The sequence below is a fragment of the Nymphalis io genome, chromosome 6 (genome assembly GCF_905147045.1).
Source record: "Nymphalis io chromosome 6, ilAglIoxx1.1, whole genome shotgun sequence".
NCBI lineage: Eukaryota > Metazoa > Arthropoda > Insecta > Lepidoptera > Nymphalidae > Nymphalis > Nymphalis io.
Genome location: NC_065893.1, coordinates 13660664 through 13686356, shown reverse-complemented (window position 1 = coordinate 13686356; position 25693 = coordinate 13660664). Strand labels below are relative to the sequence as shown.

Below are 25693 nucleotides of genomic sequence, written 5' to 3'. Positions count from 1 at the left end.
GGGAAATAGGCATAAATGTGACATTTACTTATCTTTTTGTTTTGAACTAATTTATAAACGCCATCTCTCTCGACTCGAAAATCTAGTGAAATGTTACTTTTATTTCATGAAAAACAATGCTGTCCACTATTGCAAAATATTTTTTCCTTGTTTTAGTTTATTAGGGTATAACATATCTATACTATTTAATACCATTGCATGGAACACTTGGTTAAATTCTTCATAATAAAATCGGAGTGTACATGAGAAAAAAAAGTTGTGCCTGTATATTAAACACCTTTGCTTTTTCAAGAATATGAAATTAAGCAAAATATTATGTCAAATTTTAAGATGTCACTGTCAAGTGTCACCTGTCAGTATCAATAGATTCTTCATTCAAAAAGTCGAAAACATCGTAACTTGCGAAGGAAAACAGTAGTTACTCAACATGTTAAGAAACGTTCTCCGTAACAGTCGATGGCTGGCACGAAGAAAAATCAATACCTCTGCTGTAAGGTCTTTACACTGCAATCCTATAAGGACAACTTTAATATCGCTTTACTATAATAATTCGTATAGTCGGCTGTTCAGTTCAAGTTCTCAAGAAAGTCAAATTTCGGACAACTTAGACCCAGTAGTGTACGACAAAATATGTTCTGAAACATTGGAATCTCTTTCCGATTACTTCGAAGAGTTGATTGATCAATCACCGAATTTAAAAGGCGCTGATGTAACATTCAGTGTATGTATAATTTAGTCATATTTAATTTTTAAACATTTTTATACATTACTACTTAATGTACAAAATAATAATTATAATAATAATATCCTGGGACATTATTCACACACGGCCATCTGATCCCAAACTAAGCAGAGCTTGTACTATGGAAACCAGACAACTGATATACTACATATACTACTTTTCTTTTGTAAATACATACTTATATAGATAATTATTCCAAGACTCGGGAAAAACAGACATATTCATGCACACAAATGTCTGTCCTGGGTGGGAATTGAACCCACAACCATTATAGTGAAAGGCAAGTATCTACCAACCACGCCAACTGGCTTCAAATATCCAACTGGCTCAAAATAATCCAGCTATAATTTATGTATTTCCTTCAACCTAAATCTGTTATAAATGTTATATCAGTTTGTTATCAAAAATAATTTGCTATTATAATATTACAGGATGGTGTACTGACGGTAGCTTTAGGATCAAACTATGGGACATATGTTATAAATCGGCAATCACCGAACAAGCAAATCTGGTTGAGTTCACCTACATCTGGGCCTAAAAGATATGATCTGATTTTAAACAATGGTGGATACTGGTTATACAAACACGATGGAATCACCTTGCATCAGCTTTTACAAAACGAATTATCGAAAATTGTAGACAATGCAGATTTTCGAAATTGCAGTCACGCTCTAGTATAAATTATTTTTATTGTGAAATAATATAAATAGGTTTCAATTTAGTTTTGTTTTATTTATTTTAATCCAAAATGGAAGTTATAGAGGATGGTAATATTATGGACAGGATACCTATCCTGTTACAACGGGATTTAGAATATTATCAGGTAATATACTTTGTTGTAGAATTATAAGGAGAATTTTTAATGTACAAATATTGTTTGATAACAACCACTTACAATTTCATAAAAATATTTTATAGAAAAACCAAACAGTGTTGTCTGAGAACATTTGTCGGAGTGTTGTTGGAGGAAGACTAGACTTCCCGAGGAGTGCATCGTTTGCTGCTGTCAAAATTGTATTATGGTTGGAAGAAGAATTCACTATTGCATTTCAGTATGTCTTCATAATTTTTTATCAATGAATTAGTAGATATGATAAGGTTCTTATAACTACTAACGACAAAATTAATTAACACAGGGGATTAAAACAAAACCTATTACAGCATCTATATTCTGAACCAGTGGTAGATTTACATTTAATATAATTCTGTAAAACAACACAAAAATGCTTGTAAAATCTGATTTAAAATACATATATAATTTTGACTAGATTTGATCAGCCGTTTGTCATGTCATTGAAAATATATAAGCATAGATACCTAATTATTACGTTAACTAACTTTTAATTGAAACTTGTAAAACAATGATTCAAAAGAGCTCACAAGAGTCATTGAATGAAATAAATTGTGTGATATATAATAAATAGTGTGAAATTTAATTAATAAGATAAATATTTATATTGTTTGTAATTATCTTTTTGTTGGTCTGATCTGATCAATAATAAAATAAATTAAGCATTAAACTTATACATCTTTAGGCATGGCTCGGGGATGTTTGTGAAATTAGATGATGAAAAACAAGATGGCGGCGTTGCAAAAACATCGGATCCAGATAAATTTGCACAGTTAGCTACGAAATCAAGTGACGCACTTTTGGGTAAGTTTTAATAATTATTGTTTAGTTACTGGAGAACATAGAAACATCTATACTGTGAAAATTTGCTAAACTTATAAATTTGTTGTTTCCTCCCTGATGATTGTACCATATACAATTTGTCTCCATTTTCTTCCTTTAAATACCATTGTAGTTTTATTATTATTTATTATTAAATCTCCTCAGACTGCATGTCCAAGCCTTTGATCAGCTTGATTGCTAGTTAAACTTTTATTTCTTCTTATAAAACATACATAATACCCATTGAAATAGCTTACATATATGTAGGTACATTGCAAGTATACTCACTATTTACTATAGTTGGTGTGGTCAGTTTTTTTTTTTTTTTTCATCCTTTTGCCGTCCACTGCTGGACGAAAGCCTCCCCCATAGAACGCCAACCATCCCGATCTTGGGCAGTCCGCATCCATCCCGAACCTGCCACCTTTTTTAAATCGTCGGCCCATCTTGTCACAGGGCGTCCTACACTACGTTTGCCTAAGAGTGGTCTCCACTCCAACACGTGTTGGCTCCATCGGCCATCAATGCGCCTGGAGACATGACCAGCCCACTTCCACTTCAGCGAGCTAATTCTAAGCGCGATGTCGGTGACTTTAGTTCTCTGGCGAATGTCCTCATTTCGGATTCTATCTGCCAGAGAAACCCCAAGCATCGCACGTTCCATTGCTCGCTGAGCGACCCTAAATTTTAATTTTTTGAATCGTCGATCCCACAGTCGCTTAAGACCAGGGTCTTCAATCAGTGCGTCCTACCTGTAATGACTTACGGTGCCGAAACGTGGACACTTACCGTAGGTCTGGTCCACAAATTTAGGGTGGTCAGTTTATAAGAATGCAATGCAATAGAAAGTTATTTATTATTAAGATATTTCTATTAAGAAATTCTCAGTAGCAGTCCAAAGTATGAAAATTGATGGTGTTGACTCTCATGCCTCGCTGTATAACAGCTTTAGCTTTTGGGTCTCCACCTTAACTCTCTTGTCTTGTATAGCCATCCAATAGGATAAGTGTACTTGAGTTTGGGAGATAAATCGTTCAGGAAGACACATTTTATTATTAATTTTTGGAATATCTAGGAATATCTAGGAGGTATGATTTGTTTTTAGAACATCTTCATATACTTGCTCAAGAAGCACTCGATCATGCAGACTTGCCTGTCCTAACGGCTACATTGGGAGCTGCAGCTCTGTTGAAGAATAGCCTCTATTTCTACGTCCAACACGTTGAAGACTCTGGCAACACTGAAAGACATTCAATATTACAGGTAATAAAGACTTAATTATTTTAAAAGTACTAAATTCCTATATTCGACGGATCGTTGTGTCACGACTTCAAAACGTACAAAACATTTATAAACGTACTCTTGAATTATGGCTTATAGACAATTCTAACATCCGTAACCAAATTGTCTATTGAATATAGTAACCGGACAAAGTTTCTTATTTAGTATGTTTTTGCATAAAACCTATGACCTTAAGAAGGTGGCGGACACCGACTGGATGCGGAAGGCGGAAGACCGGGAGCTTTGGCGCACCTTGGGAGAGCCCTATGTGAACATAGGGACGATGCATGGCTGTTGATTGACTGATTGATTGCATAAAACAAAATCTGTTTAGATTCTATAATGGCGGATGTTATCTGTCATATTTAAAGAATTATTCAAATGTCACTGTCAGTAGTTACCATATTTGCTTATGTCTACGGAAAAAAAAGTTAGAGTGGCTAAATTGAAATATGTTGGGATTTCATCTAAAACATGCAGGTTTCCTCATGATATTATGCATGCACAGATTAATCACGTGATATTAAGAAGTCTATGATATTCTGGTAATATTGAATACCTTCGAATTATGATTTGGTTTTAAAAAAAATAAATAATTGTTCTAGGCTTGTTACAAGCGCTATTCTACAATGTCTGAAGCTGTAGGCGAAAGGGTACTCGATCTTCATAACCGCGTTCTATCTCTGTATATACTGCAAGACTCAGGCGGTAGACCGATAGACGATCAGTCGAATACCGTATACGAATCAGGTACCCCGTCGGTTCAGGGGTGGTGGCTGTATATGAACGGTGAGACTTGTTTGTTATATTTTTTTTATATAAAAAGATAGATATGACGGACAGACGAATGGGTCACCTGGTGGTAAGTGGTCACCATCGGCCATAGACTTTGAAATCATTGGTTAATATATATATTAATTATATATATAAGTAAGTATTTACAAAAGAAAAGTAGTATATGTAGTATATCAGTTGTCTGGTTTCCATAGCGCAAGCTCTGCTTAGTTTGGGATCAGATGGCCGTGTGTGAGTAATGTCCCAGGATATTATTATTATTATAATATTCTCGTCTTTTAAGCTTGTATTCTGGTATAAGTCTTATCTATATTTGTTAAATGCACAATACTCAGAAATTGGTGGTAGAGCTTTGTGCAAGCTCGTCTGGGTATGTATCACCCACTCATCAGATATTCTACCGTAAAACAGCAGTACTTGGTATTGTTTTATTCCGGTTTTAAGGGTGAGTGAGCCAGTGTCAGAGCCTGTAATTAACAGGCACAAGGGACATAACATCTTAGTTCCCAACGTTCGTGGCGCATTGGTGATGTAAGCGATGGTTAACATTTTTTACAATGCCAATGTCTATGGGCGTTGGTGACCACTTACCATCAGGTGGCCCATATGCTCGTCCGCCTTCCTATTCTATAAAAAAAGGATTTGTTCGACATGTCGAAGCGTTTAAAAGGCTATGATTAAAAGATAAAAATACAACTTAAAACTACTACAAATACAAAACACACTAAAACACACACTCAGACACACAGACGCACACGGGCTCATTCATTTGATTCTCATTTCTTAATAGTTTTTATTTATGTGTTATATAATACTTTATATAATAACATATGTATGTTAACTGTTGTATTACCAAATAAATAAACAGATTTCCTAAGTAAACAATTCAAAAGAAAACGTCAATTACGTTGGTAGCAGTACGATGGTTGAAAAAAAAACTAATTACTTAAAATTATTTATTTAAAATTTACAATTTATAATTAAAACTATTTTCTAATAAAGACTAACTTCTCGATTGAAGTAAAATCTAATAATAATTTACATTGCTAATGGATTAATAATGCATGTTCGGCTGATGCAATATTTCACAATATCCGTCCTAAATAATTTTACTTAAACAAATAATAAATTGCAATCTAAGCTATATACCCATACTATGGTTCTACTTAACTCGTCCCTAATATATCAATATATATGATTTGTGTTTATTTATGAATTACAGGTAGCAAAAAGGATCTATGGGATACAGTCCCACCGAAGATGGCACAGAGGATATTTGCCGGCATGTTAAACGAAACACTCACTATACTAACTGTCCGATATTGTCAGGTAACTTAACCTAACTTATCTACATTATGTAAAATCACACACGTTACAAAATCTAAAACGATTTTAATACGGTTTTTGCAATATTGCTTGAACTGTTCTTAAATCTTTGTGAATGTTGCGTACACTTAAAATTGATATACATATCAGAAGTTGATTTTTTCTCTGTGAATGTGATGTATGCCGCCATTTAATATGTATATTGTTAATGTTCCTATTAAATAAATAAACTGGATGGAGGTAATCCTTCCGAAATGATTTTTTTTAAATGTATAATAGGTGGATGAACAGACAAATGGCCATGATAGGAAGTGGTCACAACCACACATCGACATTGGTGCTGTAAATTTTAACCATTGCTTACTTAAACTTTCGACTTAATCTCTCCTGTGTCTGTAATTACACTGGTTCGAACACCCTTCGAACTGAAACACAAATAAACAATACGAATTGCCATCCCGCGGTAGAATATCTGATGAGTGGGCAGTCTAACCAGATTCTTGCATAGTCTTCGCACTAATTAATATATTCACGTCGCTTGACCTTAAAAAGTATCAGTAACTAAAAACGGTGTAAGAACAGACGAACACAACGGCGACGACGACACCTCTCCTTATAAACGACATACTGAACATTCTGCTCTGTGTCGCGCAACTGTTGCCCGCGATATGTTCGGACGGCTCGGACTTGGCCGGCTTGGAGGCCACCAAGCAGTCACGTGACGTGAGGGACGTTCACGCGAAATGCAACGAACTGTTCAAGTGCATGGTGTACAGGGGTTCGGATTTGCATTTTTTACACCAGGTATGATTATACAGCACGGTTTTATGTCCTTATTTATTTGTACTATATTATTCACATTATTTCTTATATAATAAATGCGAAGGTGGGTTTTTTATAACGCTTTCAAGTTCTGACTACACAACTGATAATAAACTCAGGTATCCAATGTTCGTACACGAAACAAGGCTCTGTTTTGTTTGCCCTTTTTAAAAACTAATTATTCGCGAAATTCCTTTATATATAGTCTAAGAAATATAATATTAATTGTGTTAGTTGATATATTTACGGAATTAATCGTAAGCTTTAGGAAGTTTGTGTCAGAGCCGAGAGCAGATGTATAAAATCTATATATTTATTAAAACAAATGTTATAAAATACACACTCACGAAATAAAGTAACACTCGAAACTGTCACTAAACACTGCAATTATATATAAGTATTTATCCTACTTATATATGTCGCAGAATCAAAGATAAGACGCCATAATTTAAGTACAACGCCGTTTATAAGCGGTTCTAGGAAACGTCAAGTAGTACGCTTGAGTGAGGTCGATACAGGAATTCAGAGTGCCCACTTGACAGTTAATGAATAATGAGCTGTTAATGGTTTGACATCGGTCATATGAGTTTTACTGAACGCTCTCGTGCAGGGGACTTGGGAAAGGAACTCCGGGGTGAACATTCGTCTTCTTGCATCGAACTTGCTGCGTTTCCAACCACTTTAATCGTCGTGGTTAATTGTTATTTTGTGATTATCGATTGTAAGCGAACAAATAAACAACAGTTGTACGAGACTGAACTTTTACTTTGCGCCTGCAACATGTCTAATAACGGTTCCGACGACGAATTGCCCCACGTGATCAATACCACCTCGTTATATATAACCGTACGCGGATTGCTTGTTTTCACAAAGCAGTACACAAAAAGCAATAAAATTTTACCACCGAAATTAGTCGGTAGGTCCAGGCATGCAGTGGACGAATATTATTTATACTGTTCATTTTTATACGACATTGAATTAATTTTTAAGAGTTTGTTAAATTGTGTTCTAAGCACATATTCAAAACCTCAAACAGTATTAGCAGAACATTCGATATAATATTTAAAAATATAATCGTCAAATTGACTACCATTTCTGCTTATGGGATTCGATTAAAGACTATTTTATTTTTATTTATTTGTTTTTTATTTTATGTTCATAGGTCTACAAAACAAAATGACAATCGAAAAATTCAAATGATTACATTTCTCTTGATGTAGGCACGACATGCGTTTTTGATTAAGTGCGAAAAAAGCGTCTAGTTTGTGACAGCAACAAAGACCTAAGCTTATAAGTTTTTTTAATACTTTTTAATATCGAAACAGTTTTCTTAAACTTCTTTTCAATGAGGCGATAGAGCTGTCGGTAAAAATATCATATCATAATATCATAATATATAAGGTATAAATATTTGTCAAAAACTTTAACACAGAAAAGTTCAAAATTATTAATTTATTTAACATAATAAAAAAAAAATCGACTCCATTGAATAAGAACAACGCTGTTCTTATTTACAGTAGTTACATTTGTATTATGCGACTAAAATAAAAGGCGGCTTTTACGCAACGTTCTTACACTGACAATGCGATCCCTTGAAATTTGCCGTATTATACTTGGACCGATGAGTGAAGTTTTAAGACAAATTAATTACAAATCACTTCACAAATCACAAGTCAATCAAAAACACTTACTTACCGAAAATACGATATCCCATCCTTTTTTAACGTTCTCGACGTAATATTTTTACAATTTTTCAACAAACACTCCATTTTTAAACACGTATTCTTTAAATTTAATTATTTTTCTTCTGTATAATCTATGTAATGTATGTGTGTAGCAAAATAAATGGTTTAAATGGTTTTTTGACTTAACTAATGTTTCAGGCATTTGCAGAAGAAGAATCAAATATCACGAAAGATACCCCATATCCCTGGTTCACATTCGTGAGTCCTAACCTTTTTGATGGCATCAACGATAACACGGCGAAGAACTCACAGGGGCTGTCTACCAAAACTGCTCTAGGGCTGGAACTTATGGTGCTTTTAGCGCAACCGCAGCCGTCTTGGGCTTTACTTGTTAAGGTGAGCTTGTTATTTATAATGTCTCAACATCTATTTATTTAACTTTTCATATACACCACATATTTAAATATAAGCCAAAAGAAATAAATACAAAAATATGGCGGTAAAAGGCGACCTTATCGCTTAGTAGATTTATAGAACAACCATTTGGAAACAATCAACTAAGCATACAGATTTAATAATTTTGAAAATTTGTCGCTTAATTTTTTAGTATTTCGTGCTTTTCTTAATTAAAACAATCCTATCACCAAAAATTACGTCAGCAGTCACATAATTGGTTTATAAAATAGATTGTTTGTCCTCAAATATTTTCTTTATTAGTTATATTCGCTATTAATTGAATATCAATTAGACTGAATGCCTATTTGATTATTTAATTTACGTCGTTACAAGTTATGCTCCGCGGTTCCCTATGTAAAGGATATTTATGTCTGATTAATATTAATGTATTATTGTAATTAGAATAAATGTGATTTAGATTTAATGAATCGGCACGATAACAAAGTAATTCACCAAATTATTCTGTTCATTTTGTTTAAAATATAAGTAGACGGACGTGAAAGTGGGCCACATTGTGTCCCTCATTCCACATGGACATTGGCGCTGAATATTTACCATTTCTTACATTGTCAATGCGCTACCAATCTTGGGGATGATGTTATGTCCCATGTGCCTGTGGTTATACCGTTTCACTCAACCTTTAAACCGAAACGCAACAATACTAAGGATAAGTATTGCTATTTAGCGGTAGAATATCTAATGAGTGGGTGGTACCAATCCAGGCGGGTTTGCATAAAGCCAACCAAGGAATTGCGTTCAGAAATTTACTGTACATGTATATAAAATAATAGATTTTTAGGTCATACAGCTTCATTCATCATCAATGCCTAGAGAACGATAACTGTATAAGTTAAAGTTAACGACATGCATTCTTTACGATATTATAAATATGTAAATCTGAACGAAAACGTGAACGAATTGTTTTTTATTTTTATTAAAGGTGTTAATGATGCGAAATTGTCACCTATCCGGTATAATATTGATTAACGCGATGCGTAACATGTCGAAAGACAATTCCCGTTGGCCAGCCGACGGTTTGTGGTACAACGTAAGCGGATGCCAGGAGAAGTGTGAAGGTTTCTTGTGCACGGCTGACGGTTTTTGTAGATTCAAAGGCGATAATGACGGTATGAAATAAAGTACTTTTACTATAATTTTGATAATTATATATGACGTTTCCAAATAATCAATGTATTTGTGCTCTCTCGCTGAGTTATGTCCTCTTGACTGACATTGGCTACGGTCAATCTCAAGAGCAACTGCGCAGAATCTTTCAGAATCAGAAGTGTATTCTCATAATACGATGGGATGGCAATCCGAAGCTACTGGAAAGTGCTTAGACTATTATGACTCTGGGCTTTTATTGAGAATTTTTCATCGGGATCAGATGTGAGGTATAAAAGAAATGTCTATGTCTTTCCTTGGGATTCAAGCTTGATTCACAGCAAATTTTATCAAAATCGGTTCAGTGGCTTAGCCATGAAAGCATAACAACACATAGTTACTTTCGCATTTAAATTATTAGTATAGACAATAGCTACAAATCCAAACCATAGAGATAATTCGTTTATGGAATTGTACAATTTATAATTAACATGAATCGAATGATAAAAGAGAAAGAAAGTTCTAATTTTGAAAGTTATGTTAACATTTCAGCGGGAGAAGAATACGCTCGTGCGGCCGGCGCATTAACCAATATATTAGTGACCATAGCGAGTAAATCGGAATTAAAGTCTACGCTTTGTTATGCTTTGGAAATATCTGGACGAGAATGGGCCGCTTGTTTGGACAAAAGACAGGTTTGTGCGATGTTCGACTTTATTATTAAATAAGCGGAATAAGGTTTTCAATATTCTGACAATATTATCTGATGCCGCTATATATTTTAAAGGCAAAAATAAAAGTTATTTATTGAAATTGGTTGATAAATACGCCGAACTTGTGACGAAAAGCCAAAAAACTAGTAAAATCTTGAGCAAGTTCCGCTCTATATTTGTGCCTAATAGCTATTGTCGTCTACCTCGCTACAATTTTTTGCAGTAACAATAACAGCCTGTTAATGTCCCACTGCTGGACTAAGGCCTCCTCTCCCTTTTGAGGAGAAGGTTTGGACCACACCACGCTGCTCCAATGCGGGTTGATAAAATACACATGTGGCATAATTTCAATGACATTAGACACATGCATATTTCCTCACGATGTTTTTCCTTCACCGCCAAGCTCGAGATGAATTATAAACACAAATTAAGCACATGAAAATTCAGTGGTACTTGCCCGGGTTTGAACCCACGATCATCGGTTAAGATTCACGTGTTCAACCATTAGGCCATCTCGGCGTTACAATTTTTTGGCAACGTAATTACGTCGCGCCGTGTCTTGTGTTCAATCTCTTGAGTGATATCAATATATATATATGTCAGAGATAATAAATTTAAGCGGGTATACGACGTCACTTATTTCGTTAAAATAGCAACACCACACAACGTGTTTGACATCTTATAGCTTACTGGTCGGTTGTTAGACGTCAAGTGTGAAAATGTAAGACGGGTATTTGATTATGCAGCCGCCTGATGGAAATATAAAATATAAAGGAGTACCTGCCAGTAGCGCGTGCGATCGTTTGTCGAGCGCGCCCCGCGCTCTCTCTCTCTCTCTCTCGCACTCTCGCTATCTTGCTCTCGCGCTCTCTCGCTCGCGCTCTCTCGCTCTCGCTCTCTCGCTCTCTCGCTTTCAGGACAGCGCCGGCGCCGGACGTGCGCACTTACTGATTTAATAAAATCAACATATTGGACGACAATGGCGGCCATTTGGATGGCAATCCATTGGAATCCGCGACATATATCCGTAACAGCCTGTGAATGTCCCACTGCTGGGCTAAAGGCCTCCTCTCCTCTTTTTGAGGAGAAGGTTTGGAGCTTATTCCACCACGCTGCTCCAATGCGGGTTGGTAGAATTCACATGTGGCAGAACTTCAGTGAAATTAGACACACGCAGGTTGTCTCACGATGTTTTCCTTCACCGTAAAGCACGAGATGAATTACAATCACAAATTAAGCACATGAAAATTCAGTGGTGCTTGCCCGGGTTTGAACCCACGATCATCGGTTAAGATTCACGCGTTCTTACCACAGGGCCATCTCGGCTAATTGTCGGTAGTTGGAACATCCTTGCAATTTATTCCACCTATTCTAGTTAACGCGATATTAAAGAAAAAAAAAAAAACTCCACAAACAGTGCTTGCAATTCTACAATTCAAAACAAGATCAGTAACAGCATAATGTTATTATTATGTGTAAAAACAATATAAAGTTAAATTAGTTTACTTTATTTATTTACTATTTTGTTAAAATGGACACACCATTCTAACCATATAAATAAATTATGTGAATATGTCTCCAGGTCTGGTGTGACCGTAGACCGCCTTGGCTGGCTGGTCTGTTGTCGGTAGTTGGAACATCCTTGCAATTTATTCCACCTATTCTAGTTAACGCGATATTAACAGGAGCTTCTATGTACCAGGTAAGATCGAAATATCTAACGAAAAACGCGCCAAATAAATAATCAAAGAAAAGCTATTTTCCGCTTTTATTATAATATATGATATTCACGTGTTCAATGGCGAGACTCAAGTGGAACTGCACTTTAGATACCTACGTTTAATTTTGAAACGTTATTGTCGGAATAGATTTAAGGGAATGATGTTTTCCTCATGTATGATTCCAATTGTATGTTGCCCTATCTAGATCAGGGTGCGGCAAAAACCAAATAAATACTCATAAAAACGAAAATAAAACTAAAAATGTTGTAAACACTGAAATATTATAAGTCTCTTAGTGATTTTTCAGTAATACGCGGGTGAAACCGCTGGCACAGCTAGTTTATAATATTTGTCTTTTTATTACGTTTAACTTTAAACAGAATACCGCTTTGTATGTATTCTAAATATCCAAATTGTTTATGACATTTACGTATTTAATGGCGAGGCTCAAGTGAAACTACACATAGATAGTTAGTAGTTTAATTTTGAAACGTTACATGCGGAAACGTTGCAGCACTTGCTCCCACTATACATAATAAACTTTACTTTTTCAGACTATGTCGTTATGTCTCACGTGCATATCAAGAATGCTAGATTGTATTCCCCGTTGCTTTATAAACGCAGCGGACATATTGGAAGGCGCACTCCCTTCGAAAGTGAACCCTGTCGGGGGGTCCGTGTTGCTGCAAATGTTGGTGACGATAACGTATGAGGAGTTACAGAAGTGGGCTAAGATAGAATTGATCAAGGAGAAAAATGGTATTTTTTTATTATTTTTTTTGCATTGTAAAATATTTAGGCCAGTTCATACCCGTTCATAGTCAAGCGTCAGTTGGACCGAGGATTTCAGATATGGTGCGAGACACTTTGAACCATTTTGTATATACTTATTAAGTTTAAAGTTGTATGTTCAATTTCTAGTTTCAAATGGGGATGCTCATGATATGAATGTCAGACAAAACAACGCGAAGTCGAAGCAAGTTAGAACTGTGACCTTCAATCGGACGAGTGAGTTTTACATTTATTTAATATAATTTCAGATGGACTTGGCAAGTTATCATTTATCGTTATAAATTTTAATGGTCCGAATGACTGAAAATAGTTTTTACATATTACTAGGTGGTAAGGCTTTGTGCAAGCTTATCTGGGTAGGTATCACCCACTCATCAGATATTCTAGCACTAAACAGCAATACTCAGTATTGTTGCGTTCCGGTTTGACCTTCAGGCACTAGGGACATAAGATCTTCGTTTCCAAGGTTGGTGACGCATTGGCGATTTGAGGAATGGTTAATATTTCTTATATCATATACAATTACAGGCAGAAGGGACATAATATCTTAGTTCCCAAGGTTGGTGGCGCATTGGTGATGTAAGTGATGGTTAACATTTCTTACAATGCCAATGTCTATGGGCGTTGGTGACCACTTACCATCATATTCTATAAAAAAAATATCGCTAATGTCAATTAGTGGTAGTGACCACTTAACATCAGGTAGCCCATTTGTCATAAAATATATTTACAAAAACGCTGCGACCAGTATATTAAAGAGTCCAATTTGTTTTAGTGACTTCTTCAGTTTCATTCGACGGTAGCCACAGTTCGCCATCTTCCATAGCGCTTGCTATCGCGGAAGCTCTGTGTTCGATTGACGAAGACCACAAACATACGTCGGAGATACAAAGTTTGGTTATCCAGACAAAGAAACCTTATTTCGTGAGTGAAAACTTCGGACTTGAAGATTTTCCGGAATTTGCTGAATTCTTTGAAGAGGTTCGTCGGTAATGGGTTATTGTGATATTCAACCAAGGTGGTCCTCTGCGTGCCGGATATACATGTTCGAAAATTATTTCTCATAATGCAGGATCCATTATGGATTTTTAGCACAAAAGTATACAGTTATTATCTGGCTGGGTGTCTCCGGGCTGTATATCCTTATCTGGCCGGGTACCTTCAACTCATCAGTTATTAGGCTGATCAGTAACACTTTGTATTGTAGTGCCATTGTAAAGACTCAACAATATAATCTTAAATCACAAGTTTGGCGGCACATTGACCGTGTAAGGAGCTTATATTTCGATTTCGGCCACGGCGGCCAATCTCAAGAGATATTAGCCAACTACGCAGGACAAATTATAGCGCACAAGTGTGTGCGCAAACACAGGTGCACTCTCTATTCCCTAACTCTCATAATCCGATGGGACGACGATCCGACTTCCAACTTTCAGACTCCGGGCTGCTACTGAGAATTTTCTGAAAGAAAAACCCACTAACTTTTTATTGGCCTGACCTGGGAATTGAACCCAGGACTTCCGGGTCTGCGGCCTTACATCAAGCCACTAGACCAACGAGGCAGTCGTCATTATAGGATTATATAAAATGTAAACTACCAGCGGCTTGGGCAATCAGTTCAGATTCAGTAACAAAATATAACCTACACATAATACAGTACAGTAACAGCCTGTTAATGTCCCACTGCTGGGCTAAGGCCTCCTCTCCATTTTGAGGAAAAGGTTTGGTGCTTATTCCACCACGCTGCTCCAATGCGGGTTGGTAGAATACACATGTGGCAGAATTTCAATGAAATTAGACACATGCAGGTTTCCTCACGATGTTTTCCTTCACCGTCAAGCACGAGATGAATTATAAATACAAATAACACGTAAACTTAAATAAAACAAATATTATGCGATAACTTTTAATGGGTATAACATGCGGTAGCGTAAGTTGAAGCTAATAGAACTGGCGAGCAGCACCGTGTGTAATATTACACGAATCATTTGGAGCGACTTTTTCACGTTTAGAAATTATATATTAAGTTGTTATAAAATATTTTGTGTTGTTTTAGATAAATTTCAGGACTGACCATTGAACTTGGCATCCATTTTTTACTTCTTTTGTCGTTGAAGTCAACAACCAAGGCATATATAATATTGAACTTGGCTCTCATTTCATCACATTTATATTTTTGATGGGATTAGCTTATATAATTTACATCTGTATAAAATTATACAGGGTAACGTCCCAGCATCGAACTCTGAACGGGCGAGCGATGCCGCGACTCTGACCAGTCAAATACTCATGACGTCAGCAGGGAGGGACAGTTTGAGAGTGAGTTTACTTTTGCTGTAATAATCATATTAACATGAAGGGTTTTGTTGTTCGTTCAAAATTAATGTACTATACATTCATATTGTGATTTCTATGCTTTACCGTACAGCCTGTGAATGTCCCACTGCTGGGCTAAAGGCCTCCTGCCCTCTTTTTGAGGAGAAGGTTTGGAGCTTATTCCACCACGCTGCTCCAATGCGGGTTGGTGGAATACACAAGTGGCAGAATTTCAGTGAAATTAAACACATGCAGGTTTCCTCACGATGTTTTCCTTCACCGTAATTGAACGAGCACGAGATGAATTATAATCACAAATTGAGCACATGAAAATTCAGTGGCGCTTTCCCGGGCTTGAACCCACGATCATCGGTTAAGGGTATGTACGCACTATGCGGATAGCCGGAGTGCGGTTAACCGTCCGGTTAACCGCAATCAAAAAAATGTATGAAAAATTAGTATTTATACGGACTGTCATGCGGCTGCCGCTCAACCGTTGCGGTCGCTCGCAGCACTGCGGCCCGACTGACGGTCATCCGGACGGTTGCTATACCCACTACGCGGTTAGTAGTTTGCGGTCGACCGCCCGCCACTGACGACGCACGTGTGTACCTACCTACTGACGCGCTAAAAACGGACGCAATGAATTTCGATACAGAAAAGTTTATAATTGAAATACAGAATAGGCCGGCAATATGGAATACAAAATCTACGGAATACTCTGAGAGAAACTTACGGCAAAAAGCTTGGGAAGAACTGGTGGAAATCTATGGAACTGATTTACCACAGGATAAAAAAAAACAACTCGGTATGTACCTACCACTTATTTATTTATTTATTTAAACATATATTATATTAACAATGATGTTTCATGTTCATGTTTTAAGCATATGAGCTTGTTTAAATGTAATTATCCTGCCAGCTTACCCTTCATGAAATAATCAGCAAATAATTCTCGATATCTCAATGCAGTTGTATTGTTTCTGTGTACACTATCTCGTGCAATTGTTTCAGTCAGTGGATTATTTAGCGAGTCTTCAAAAGAATACCCATCTCTATCTCTAACGAAGTTGTGTAAAATGCACGCCGACTTAATAATATCATTAATTAATTCGATGTTAACATTAATGGGTCTATGGAAAATGCGCCACTTATTCGCAAGTATCCCAAAAGTACATTCAATGTAACGTCTAGCAACACAAAGTCTATAGTTAAACGTTCTTCTGGTCACATTTAAATCACGTCTTGGATATGGGCGCATCATAGTTGCAGTTAAGGCAAAAGCTTCATCTCCTACAAAGACATAAGGAAAAGCAGTGCTGTTGGATTCTAAAATTGGCGCTGGTTCAGAAATGTTCATGCGATTCTGTTGTATCTTTTTATAAAAGTTAGAATTTTGAAATACTGCCGAGTCACCGAATCTACCGTAGGCTCCAACGTCAATCAATACGAACTTGAAGCTGCTGTCACAAATTGCCATTAAAACTAGGGAAAAAAAGCCCTTGTAGTTGAAACACATTGATCCACTATTGTTAGGTGCTACAACTCTAATATGTTTACCATCGCAAGCACCGATACAGTGGGGAAAATAAGCTCTCTTCGAAAAACCATTTTCAATTTGAAGCCACTTTTCTTTTGTCGGTTCTGGTAGGCACATCTCTTTCAAACAAATCCATATAGCGGCACATACTTCTCGAACTACTTCGGCGACAGTGCTCACTCCAACCCTAAATACATAATGCAATTCGGCGAATGAGCATCCTGTTGCCAAATATCTGAAAAAAAATGTTTTATTACAGGTCTGGATCTTCAAAAAAGGTGGAGAAACATTCGCGACGCTTTTGTAAAGGCCCATAAAGCAAAAGAAAGCAAGAGTGGGTCTGCAGCAAAAAAGAAGGTCCCATATGTATTCTATGATAATCTTTTATTTATAAAAGATACAGTAACGGTTAACCGCACAGATGGTAATGCTACAGGAAATGACGATGAAAACACGAGTATACAGACAGAAGTCAATGTTCCGTCAATTCAATGTTCCGTCAATCTTCATTGCCGCCAAAAAGACGTAAGAAAAACAACGATGATAATGAAGTCGGTGCACAGTTAGTTGGAGTGTTGAGTAAAAATTTAGAAAGAAAGAATATGGATGATGACGACGATCGCCTTTTTTTCTTGTCATTGGTAAAGGAATTTAAGAAAATACCTGAGCACATGGAAATGCAGACAAAGTTAGATATTTTAAAAGTAATAAAGGATGCACAGCAGTTCTGTGATTATTCAAACGCGTCATGGAGTTTTTCAAGGGCTAATAATACCTATCGTGGATATCAAACGGCACATTATTCAAGAAATAATCCTCACACTGAGCTTATGCAATCATTGGACGTTGGACGACCACCTTCTCAAAATTTTGAGGTACAATCGCCATTATCAACTCACAGTCACCAGTCTCAGAACAGTGAACACTCGTCTTATATTGAACTTTTTAATTCTATTAATGATACTGAGGATGATTTAAATGTTTGACAATAGCCTTTCTTTTGATGAATAAATAAATAACAAATTAAATATAAATTATTTTATTTCACTTACCTTAGCACTATCGTTAACTTTAATTCCGGCTTAATGCTATTCCGAAACTGTGTATCTTGCTTTGTTATACAGGTTCTCAGAATGCTTAAAAGTTCTTCAAATGATTTTAGACTCATTCTAGTGTATCGAAAAAACTTGTCTTCATACTTTTTGAGCTCTCCGAAAAATATTTCAAAATGTTTAGTCTCATCTCGAGTTTGCAAATAAGGATGAACCCAGTACCTTTTTCTTTGTTTCTTTTTCTTTATAGCTGCGACTTCTTCAGCGTCCATCTTCGAAATGGTTCCATGAAACCGCAACGTTATCCTATCCGCACTTTCCGGTTGCGGTTACGGCTAGCCGCCGCCCGGTTAACCGCAGTTACAACCGCGTCCTGCGGCTAACCGGACGGTTGACCGCATTCCTGCTATCCGCATAGTGCGTACATACCCTAAGATTCATGCGTTCATACCACTGGGCCATCTCGGCTTCTATGCTTTATATTACATCAATGTGAGTGGAGAAACGATTATCGGTCTCGGAGCTACAAAAGGAACACTGTCAAAATTATTATAGTTGTACGTCAAGTTTGTAAATTATAATTATTTCAAAGATTTAATTACCAATTATTCAGTGTCTAGATTATTTCGAAAATAATCGCCAAGATCTAAGAATATTACTTTTCAATAAATAATTATATATGTGTACATCAATTAAATTAATTTAATTTAGAAATCTACATGCCAAAAATATACATGCCAAACCCTATTCGGTTGATCATTTACTTTCAACTTAGTGATAAAAAAGCAATTAAAATGCTCATCATATATCGTAAATATGAAAGGCCGTGGTATACCATTACGATATTATTTTTTTAATTTAACATAAATTTTTTTCCCTGACAGGTGATCTACGACCATCTCCAATTGCATTCTGAGAGGATTTTCATGGATTTGGGTTTACAGAAGCAATGTGATACGGGGATATCATTGAACAGGGCGCCTCTGTTGTATATCATGTTTCATATTGGAAAACGACCGTTCGATCAGGTAACCAATGAAATGATTGAAATTTGACGGCCCGGTTGGCGTGGTTCTTGGTTCGATTCCCACCCAGGACAGACATTTGTGTGCATGAACATGTCTGTTGGTTCTAAGTGTGGCTGTAATTATCTATAAAAGTATGTATTTACAAAAGAAAAGTATTATATGTAGTATATCAGTTGTCTAGTTTCCATAGTACAAGCTCTGCTTAGTTTGGGATCAGATGGCCTTGTGTGAATAATGTCCCAGGATATTATTTTTAAAATTAATTTAATTGTTATGATAAAGATTCGAACATATTAGTGACCTAGACAGCAATGTATAACCCGTTCCGATGACTCACTATTTCTAGAATTATAATTAAATATAAAATGAATCGTTCGTTCAAGTTCGGCAACCTAAGCATCTCATTCAGAATTTTTCTTGACTAGTTAAATTGCCTCATCAATAAATTCTTGGTGAAAGTTGATTATATGTTTGTTCTTTTAATGTTATAAGGCGAACTGGCAGAGTTGCCACCTGATGGTAAGTGGTCACTACCGCCCATTGACATTGGCGTGGTAAGGAATATTAACCATTCTGTACATTGCCATCACGACCAAGTAAAAGTAAAGTATTTAATCCTGCAATTAGAATGTTTTTTTTAATCTAATTGAACGTTTATAGTATTCAATATCGTAATATTTATTTTATCAGTTCCTTCAAGGAGATTGGACGATGCCTTGGAGTAAATTAGTCACACTTGCAAAGGCGTGGTCGGGCGTGGAGGGGGCTAAGGTGCACGTGAACAGACGGACCGACATACGTAACGTTAAGACGAGCAAGGATAAGCAAGTCTTGGAGCTGTATAATGTATTTAAGACACCGCCAGAGGGCCTTTTGTAGATTAGAAGAGATATACTTAAGGAAGCTTACAATAGTTGAGGCATTTTGAAGTGGCTAGTCAGTATTAAATAATTATAATTATGTTGTAACAATGTTATTGAAAAATAAAATATTTGATCATTTCCGGTAGTTTTATTCGCAATTTTAAATGAAAATATTTAAATGTCAAAAATAACTAAGTAAAAACTAAGAAGTGCATGCGCTTAACGCTAGATGGCGTTGTAAGGTATGTAAATTTTGCATGTTCCGAATTTATTCATTTACTTCTTTTGATCTCCAACAATTGTATATAACATACATCCAAAACATGCTTTATTTATACTTAAAACCAATGATGTAACACCAATTCCCAACAACAATTACGAAAAGAAGTAACAAATCTTATAAATATGAATAATATAGAAATAATTAAATAAAAAAAAAATCAAAAAAACAGAAACAACTTTTTAAACCTAAAGATACATCACACTTTTTCATAAACGACGAGAGCCTAGTGTGAATTGATACTATAAAGTCGTAACACGTACGCGTCGAAACTTACATTAACAGCCCATTACACGTGCCTCTAATCGTCACGTTATTATAAGCTCAGGGCACCGGTGTGGCCCAAAGTAGTTTTTATTATTGGAGTTAATAAATAATATTAAGATAATTTATATTTAATATACCATTTATTACACGATAATCTATATACATATATATATAGATTATAATGATGATGATTGATTTGTCCTGACTGACTCATCAACGCAAAACCTAAACCACAGGGGTTAGAAGCATGAAATTTTAACAACAAGCTTCTGACTGAAAATAATTAAATACGTATTTCAGGTAGTTTAATAAAGTTTGCATTCAATTGTTAAGTGTTGTTCTTATTTATAGTTTAATTAGATTAGAAGGTATTGTTATTTTTTCTATAACTTCTTAGTATATATATCTTATTTTTATCATTAATTATGAGGTACCTAATACCTAGTACCTAGTTTTTAGTTTTCATTAATTGTTAGCTTGCATAAATTATAGAATTTATTAAAGTTTACATTATATTGCTTACTTTTAACTTTATTTTTAGTTTTATTACATTAAAAGGGTTGTATTTTTTGTTACTTACTGCTGGGCAACTATACAGGGTTACTGGGTAATATGTCACGATCCTTTTAAAGGGTTATAGTTCAGGACAATAGCTATCAAATGACCCCCAAAATGCTTATGCAAAAGTGTATCGTTTTCGAGTTATTAATTTTTTAATATTTTTTTTATTTAAAGCATGTTTAAGATTCTAAAATTCAATAAAAAAAAATCAACGTATTTTCCCTATTTTTTTTTTGTATTTCTTGCTAGGGTACATCCTAGTTAATAATAACCAGTTATAAAACAAAAACAATCTTCAAACATTTTTAAATTACAGATCCAAAACTGTACAACTTTTCGATTTTTAATTTTGATTCTTTAAGTTACTCGCAATTTTTTTGTAAAAATCACTATGGCTCTTATCGTGCGGATCATTTTAAAAACATCTGCGTTTCCTTAGCTATCCATCGGTACATAAAAAGTACAGCAACAATCATAAACTCAGGAGAAAATTAGATAACAAAGAGACCAGGTAGGAAATTCTAAGAAATGCTATTGTTAAGAAATTAAATCTGGATCAAAGACAAAAGGACCTCAATGCAAAGTAGTTAAAGATTATTTTTAATAGGGGTAATAGGTAAAAAAGGAGAGATAAACTAGAGCTGTCATTGCAATTTTGAATTTAAATCAAAAACAAAATACTTAATCTTTTTAGTTACTCCATACTTTCGAAATTACACTGTTTATTATTCATAATTCGTGTTCAAAATGAGATCCCCTATTTCGTATACAAATACGCATTCTTTTTCTTAATTCACTTTTTACTACAACACTACTCAAGCTATGTCGAATAGAATTTGCAGCATTCATTATTCTTGTTTTGAGTTCTTCAATTGTTTGTACTGGTGAAACATCATAAACCAGGCTTTTCATATGCCCCCAGACATAATAGTCCATCGGAGTCAAATCTGGACTTCTCGCTGGCCATGGGATTGATCCTCCTCTGCCAATCCATCTATTACGATAATTGCTGTCTAGCCACTGTCTTACGGACATTCGAAAGTGTGCGGGGCAACCATCATGCTGGAATATCATTCTCTGCCTAAGTTTCAGCGAAACATTTTCGAGTAACTCGTGCAAGATTTCTCTAAGCAAGCTTTCATAACTTTCACCATTTAAGTTATCAGGTAGAAAATGTGGCCCAATAAGATTATCATTGATAATCCCCATCCAGACGTTTACCGAGAAACGTCTTTGGGAACCGCTTAATCGCTTTTTGTGAGGGTTTCCCTGTTCTTTTTGAGACCAATATCGAATATTGTGGTAGTTAATAATACCATATTTGTCAAACTTTGACTCGTCTGTCCATAAAATTTTTCTCAAAAAATTGGGATTTTCTGTATCACAGTGTAGCATAAATCGGCAAAAATCTAAACGTCTTGCAGGATCTCCTTCTTCAATCACGTGTACGGGTGTGTAATGATAGGGATACAATCCAGCCGCGTGGACAGTAAACCAGACTCTCCATTGAGATACGCCCTGTCGGTTTGCCACAATATTGGTGGAAACTGTAGGGTCCTCTCGAAAATGACGAATAATTACATCTTCTTCATCTGGAGAACGGACACGAGGGCGTCCGGAATCAGATTGTCTCCTTTGCACGCGACCAGTTTCTCTAATTCGACGATACACACCAATAAAGACACTATTGTCAGGTGTCCGGCGATCCGGAAATCGACGATTATACTCACGACGAGCAGCTGTGGCGTCACCGTTACAATATCCATAGCAAAATAAGATGTCAGCGTATTCCTCATTAGAGTACGGACGACGAGAAGAATTTTGTTCTGCAGCCATAATAGTCCTTTTTACGCGCCAAGTTATCATAAACACAAATCACAAATTCCTTTTAGCTAGCCGAATCACGAAGTTGTAAGAAACAGAGTCCAGTAAACGAAGCGGTTTTTTTCAAAAATTTAAGAGATCAATATTCACTAAAGCGCGTCCACACTATACGAGCAGTGCAAGTACAGTGAGTATTATGTACCCCGACAAGGTTTTATTACTCTTATTCCTAAAAGAAATGAGATAAAAGGAAATTAGAAAAAATGACGGTAAATTCAAAGGAATTGATAATAGTATTCCACAAACAGCTCTGGTTTATCTCTCCTTTTTTACCTATTACCCCTATTAAAATTAATCTTTAACTACTTTGCATTGAGGTCCTTTTGTCTTTAATCCAGATTTAATTTCTTAACAATAGCATTTCTTAGAATTTCCTACCTGGTCTCTTTGTTATCTAATTTTCTCCTGAGTTTATGATTGTTACTGTACTTTTTATGTACCGATGGATAGCAAAGGAAACGCAGATGTTTTTAAAATGATCCGCACGATAAGAGCCATAGTGATTTTTACAAAAAAATTGCGAGTAACTTAAAGAATCAAAATTAAAAATCGAAAAGTTGTACAGTTTTGGATCTGTAATTTAAAAATGCTTGAAGATTGTTTTTGTTTTATAACTGGTTATTATTAACTAGAATGTACCCTAGCAAGAAATACAAAAAAAAAATAGGGAAAATACGTTGATTTTTTTTTATTGAATTTTAGAATCTTAAACATCCTTTAAATAAAAAAAAATATTAAAAAATTAATAACTCGAAAACGATACACTTTTGCATAAGCATTTTGGGGGTCATTTGATAGCTATTGTCCTGAACTATAACCCTTTAAAAGGATCGTGACATATTACCCTGTATATAGCGTGTTCACGTGTATGTCATACCAATGATATCGTTGTTCTAGCAAATGGAAATACTAATAATGTCCTCCAGACCGATTTCGGCCACGGCGGCCAATCTCAAGAGAGATTAGCCAACTACGCAGGAGATATTATAGTGCACAAGTGTGTACGTAAATACAGGTGTTATTCCCTAACTCTCATAATCCGATGGGACGGCAATCCGACACGCCCGGACGAGTTCAGGCGCAGGACCAACGGCTTTACGTGATTTCCGAGGCACGGGAGTGTACACACATCCAACTTCCAGACTCCGGGCTGCTACTGAGAATTTTCTGACAGAAAAACCCAATAACTTTTTATTGGCCCGACCTGGGAATTGAACCCAGGACCTCTGGGTCTGCGGCCTTATATCAAGCCACTAGACCACCGAGGCAGTTAATGGAAATACTACACCTAATATAGTATATAAGGAGACATTACAATAATTCAGTATATCCATTTTTCTTTAATTACTAGAACAATAATAATAACACTCATATTATGAATAAAAAATATTTGAAATTTCTGTCTGTGATTTTAAAATAATTGCCTCTTTTAAAGTTAATATGGCTATTTGCCAGCTATCAAAATGAAAAGAACAATCATATCATAAATACGAAAGGTCGATTGTGTTTCGATTATTTGTTACTTCTTCAAGTTTTTAAGCTTTATAACACAATTAAAATATTTTGTCTTTTTATCCCTTTTAAATGATTTTTTTATCATGTCGCGGTCGAAGCGTCGGTAAAACCGCTAGTTATTGATAAAAATATAGTTGCCATATTTTCAGTAACTACCGAGAGGCTTTTGTCACGTGGTTCTGCCAAATTGATATTTAAACCTTCCTAAGTCATGCTAACTTTCAGGACTGACATATCATATGTATTCAGCCCAATAAGGATTTATTGACTTTCAAACTTTGAACACGCATACAAATAGTAATTTCAAAAGCAAATTAGTAAGAGATAACTCAAACTTATAAAGGTATCGCTTTAAAAATGTATTTAGCATTGCAACCAGAACATTTTGTTATTACATACATTTTATCTAATGAAAAGAATGAACACAGAGTTTTCTATATTGCCGACTAAATACGAATATAAAAGAGCATCGTATTTGTTTATTTTGATACAGGACGACGAAATGTGTGGCTTATAAGACATGCAAAAAGTTTCCTTACTTAAATACACATATTTAATATTTCATTTGAGAAAAATAATAAGTTTTGTGTTTAGTTTCGAATCGCATTCATATTCAAAAATAATTTAAATGTTTTAATTTTTTTATTATCTACAAATATAAAAGAGTATCAGACTGACTAACATATTTACGCACAGCGTAAACTACTGGGGTTAGCACCATGAAAATTTGTATACGGGTTCCTTTTACAGTTAGCACTAAGGTAGGATTTTTGTTTCTAACCGCAAAATAACAGCCCAGCATTGGGACATTTACAGACATGTCAATTTTACAATACATTGCATTGTGATGTTAGTAATACTCGTGTTTTTTGCAAAATAAAACATTTTCAAAGAAAAATTTCCTAAAATTAAATCCAATAAAATTAATTTTTAAATTCGTTCATTCATAAAAGAAAATGTCTCAACGAGTTTAACTGAAACAAAACCAAAAACAAGAACTGTAAACACGACGTAAACATTTTCTAAAACATTTAGAGTCCACTTTGAGATTCAAAAGCTGCGACGTAAATACGAAATAATATCCCAAGAGAACTCTTTATAAGATATTATAGAAAGGAAGCGAAACTTTTCTTCAACTTGGTCGTGGTGTCACAAGTTTTATAATGGAATTTGTGGAACTTTTCCCTTACAGATATTGACATTTAGATATAGAGTTTAAACTATAAAGATTTTTCCTTATAACTTAGTTTGCGGCTCGTAATTCATATTGCTTTAACG

At 35.4% G+C, this 25693-nt stretch overlaps 1 protein-coding gene across 3 annotated transcripts; it reads left to right on the top strand.

The window, feature by feature from the left end:
* Positions 1-1371: 1371 nt before the first annotated feature.
* LOC126768889 (uncharacterized) lies at positions 1372-19969 on the top strand. Of its 3 annotated transcripts, none has more exons than XM_050487289.1 (17): positions 1372-1565; positions 1661-1794; positions 2278-2396; positions 3520-3677; positions 4301-4484; positions 5713-5819; positions 6399-6620; positions 8522-8719; positions 9720-9906; positions 10436-10578; positions 12179-12298; positions 12872-13076; positions 13239-13325; positions 13885-14090; positions 15333-15428; positions 18902-19045; positions 19736-19969. In XM_050487289.1, exons 1-17 carry the CDS (start codon positions 1491-1493, stop codon positions 19922-19924), a joined length of 2574 nt encoding a protein of 857 aa, XP_050343246.1. In that variant the 5' UTR covers positions 1372-1490; the 3' UTR covers positions 19925-19969. The 3 variants fall into 3 exon arrangements, with proteins under 3 accessions (XP_050343246.1, XP_050343245.1, XP_050343247.1); XM_050487288.1 differs by lacking the exons at positions 18902-19045; positions 19736-19969 and adding exons at positions 16107-16233; positions 17225-18230; XM_050487290.1 differs by lacking the exons at positions 18902-19045; positions 19736-19969 and adding exons at positions 16107-16233; positions 16440-16613.
* Positions 19970-25693: the final 5724 nt, after the last annotated feature.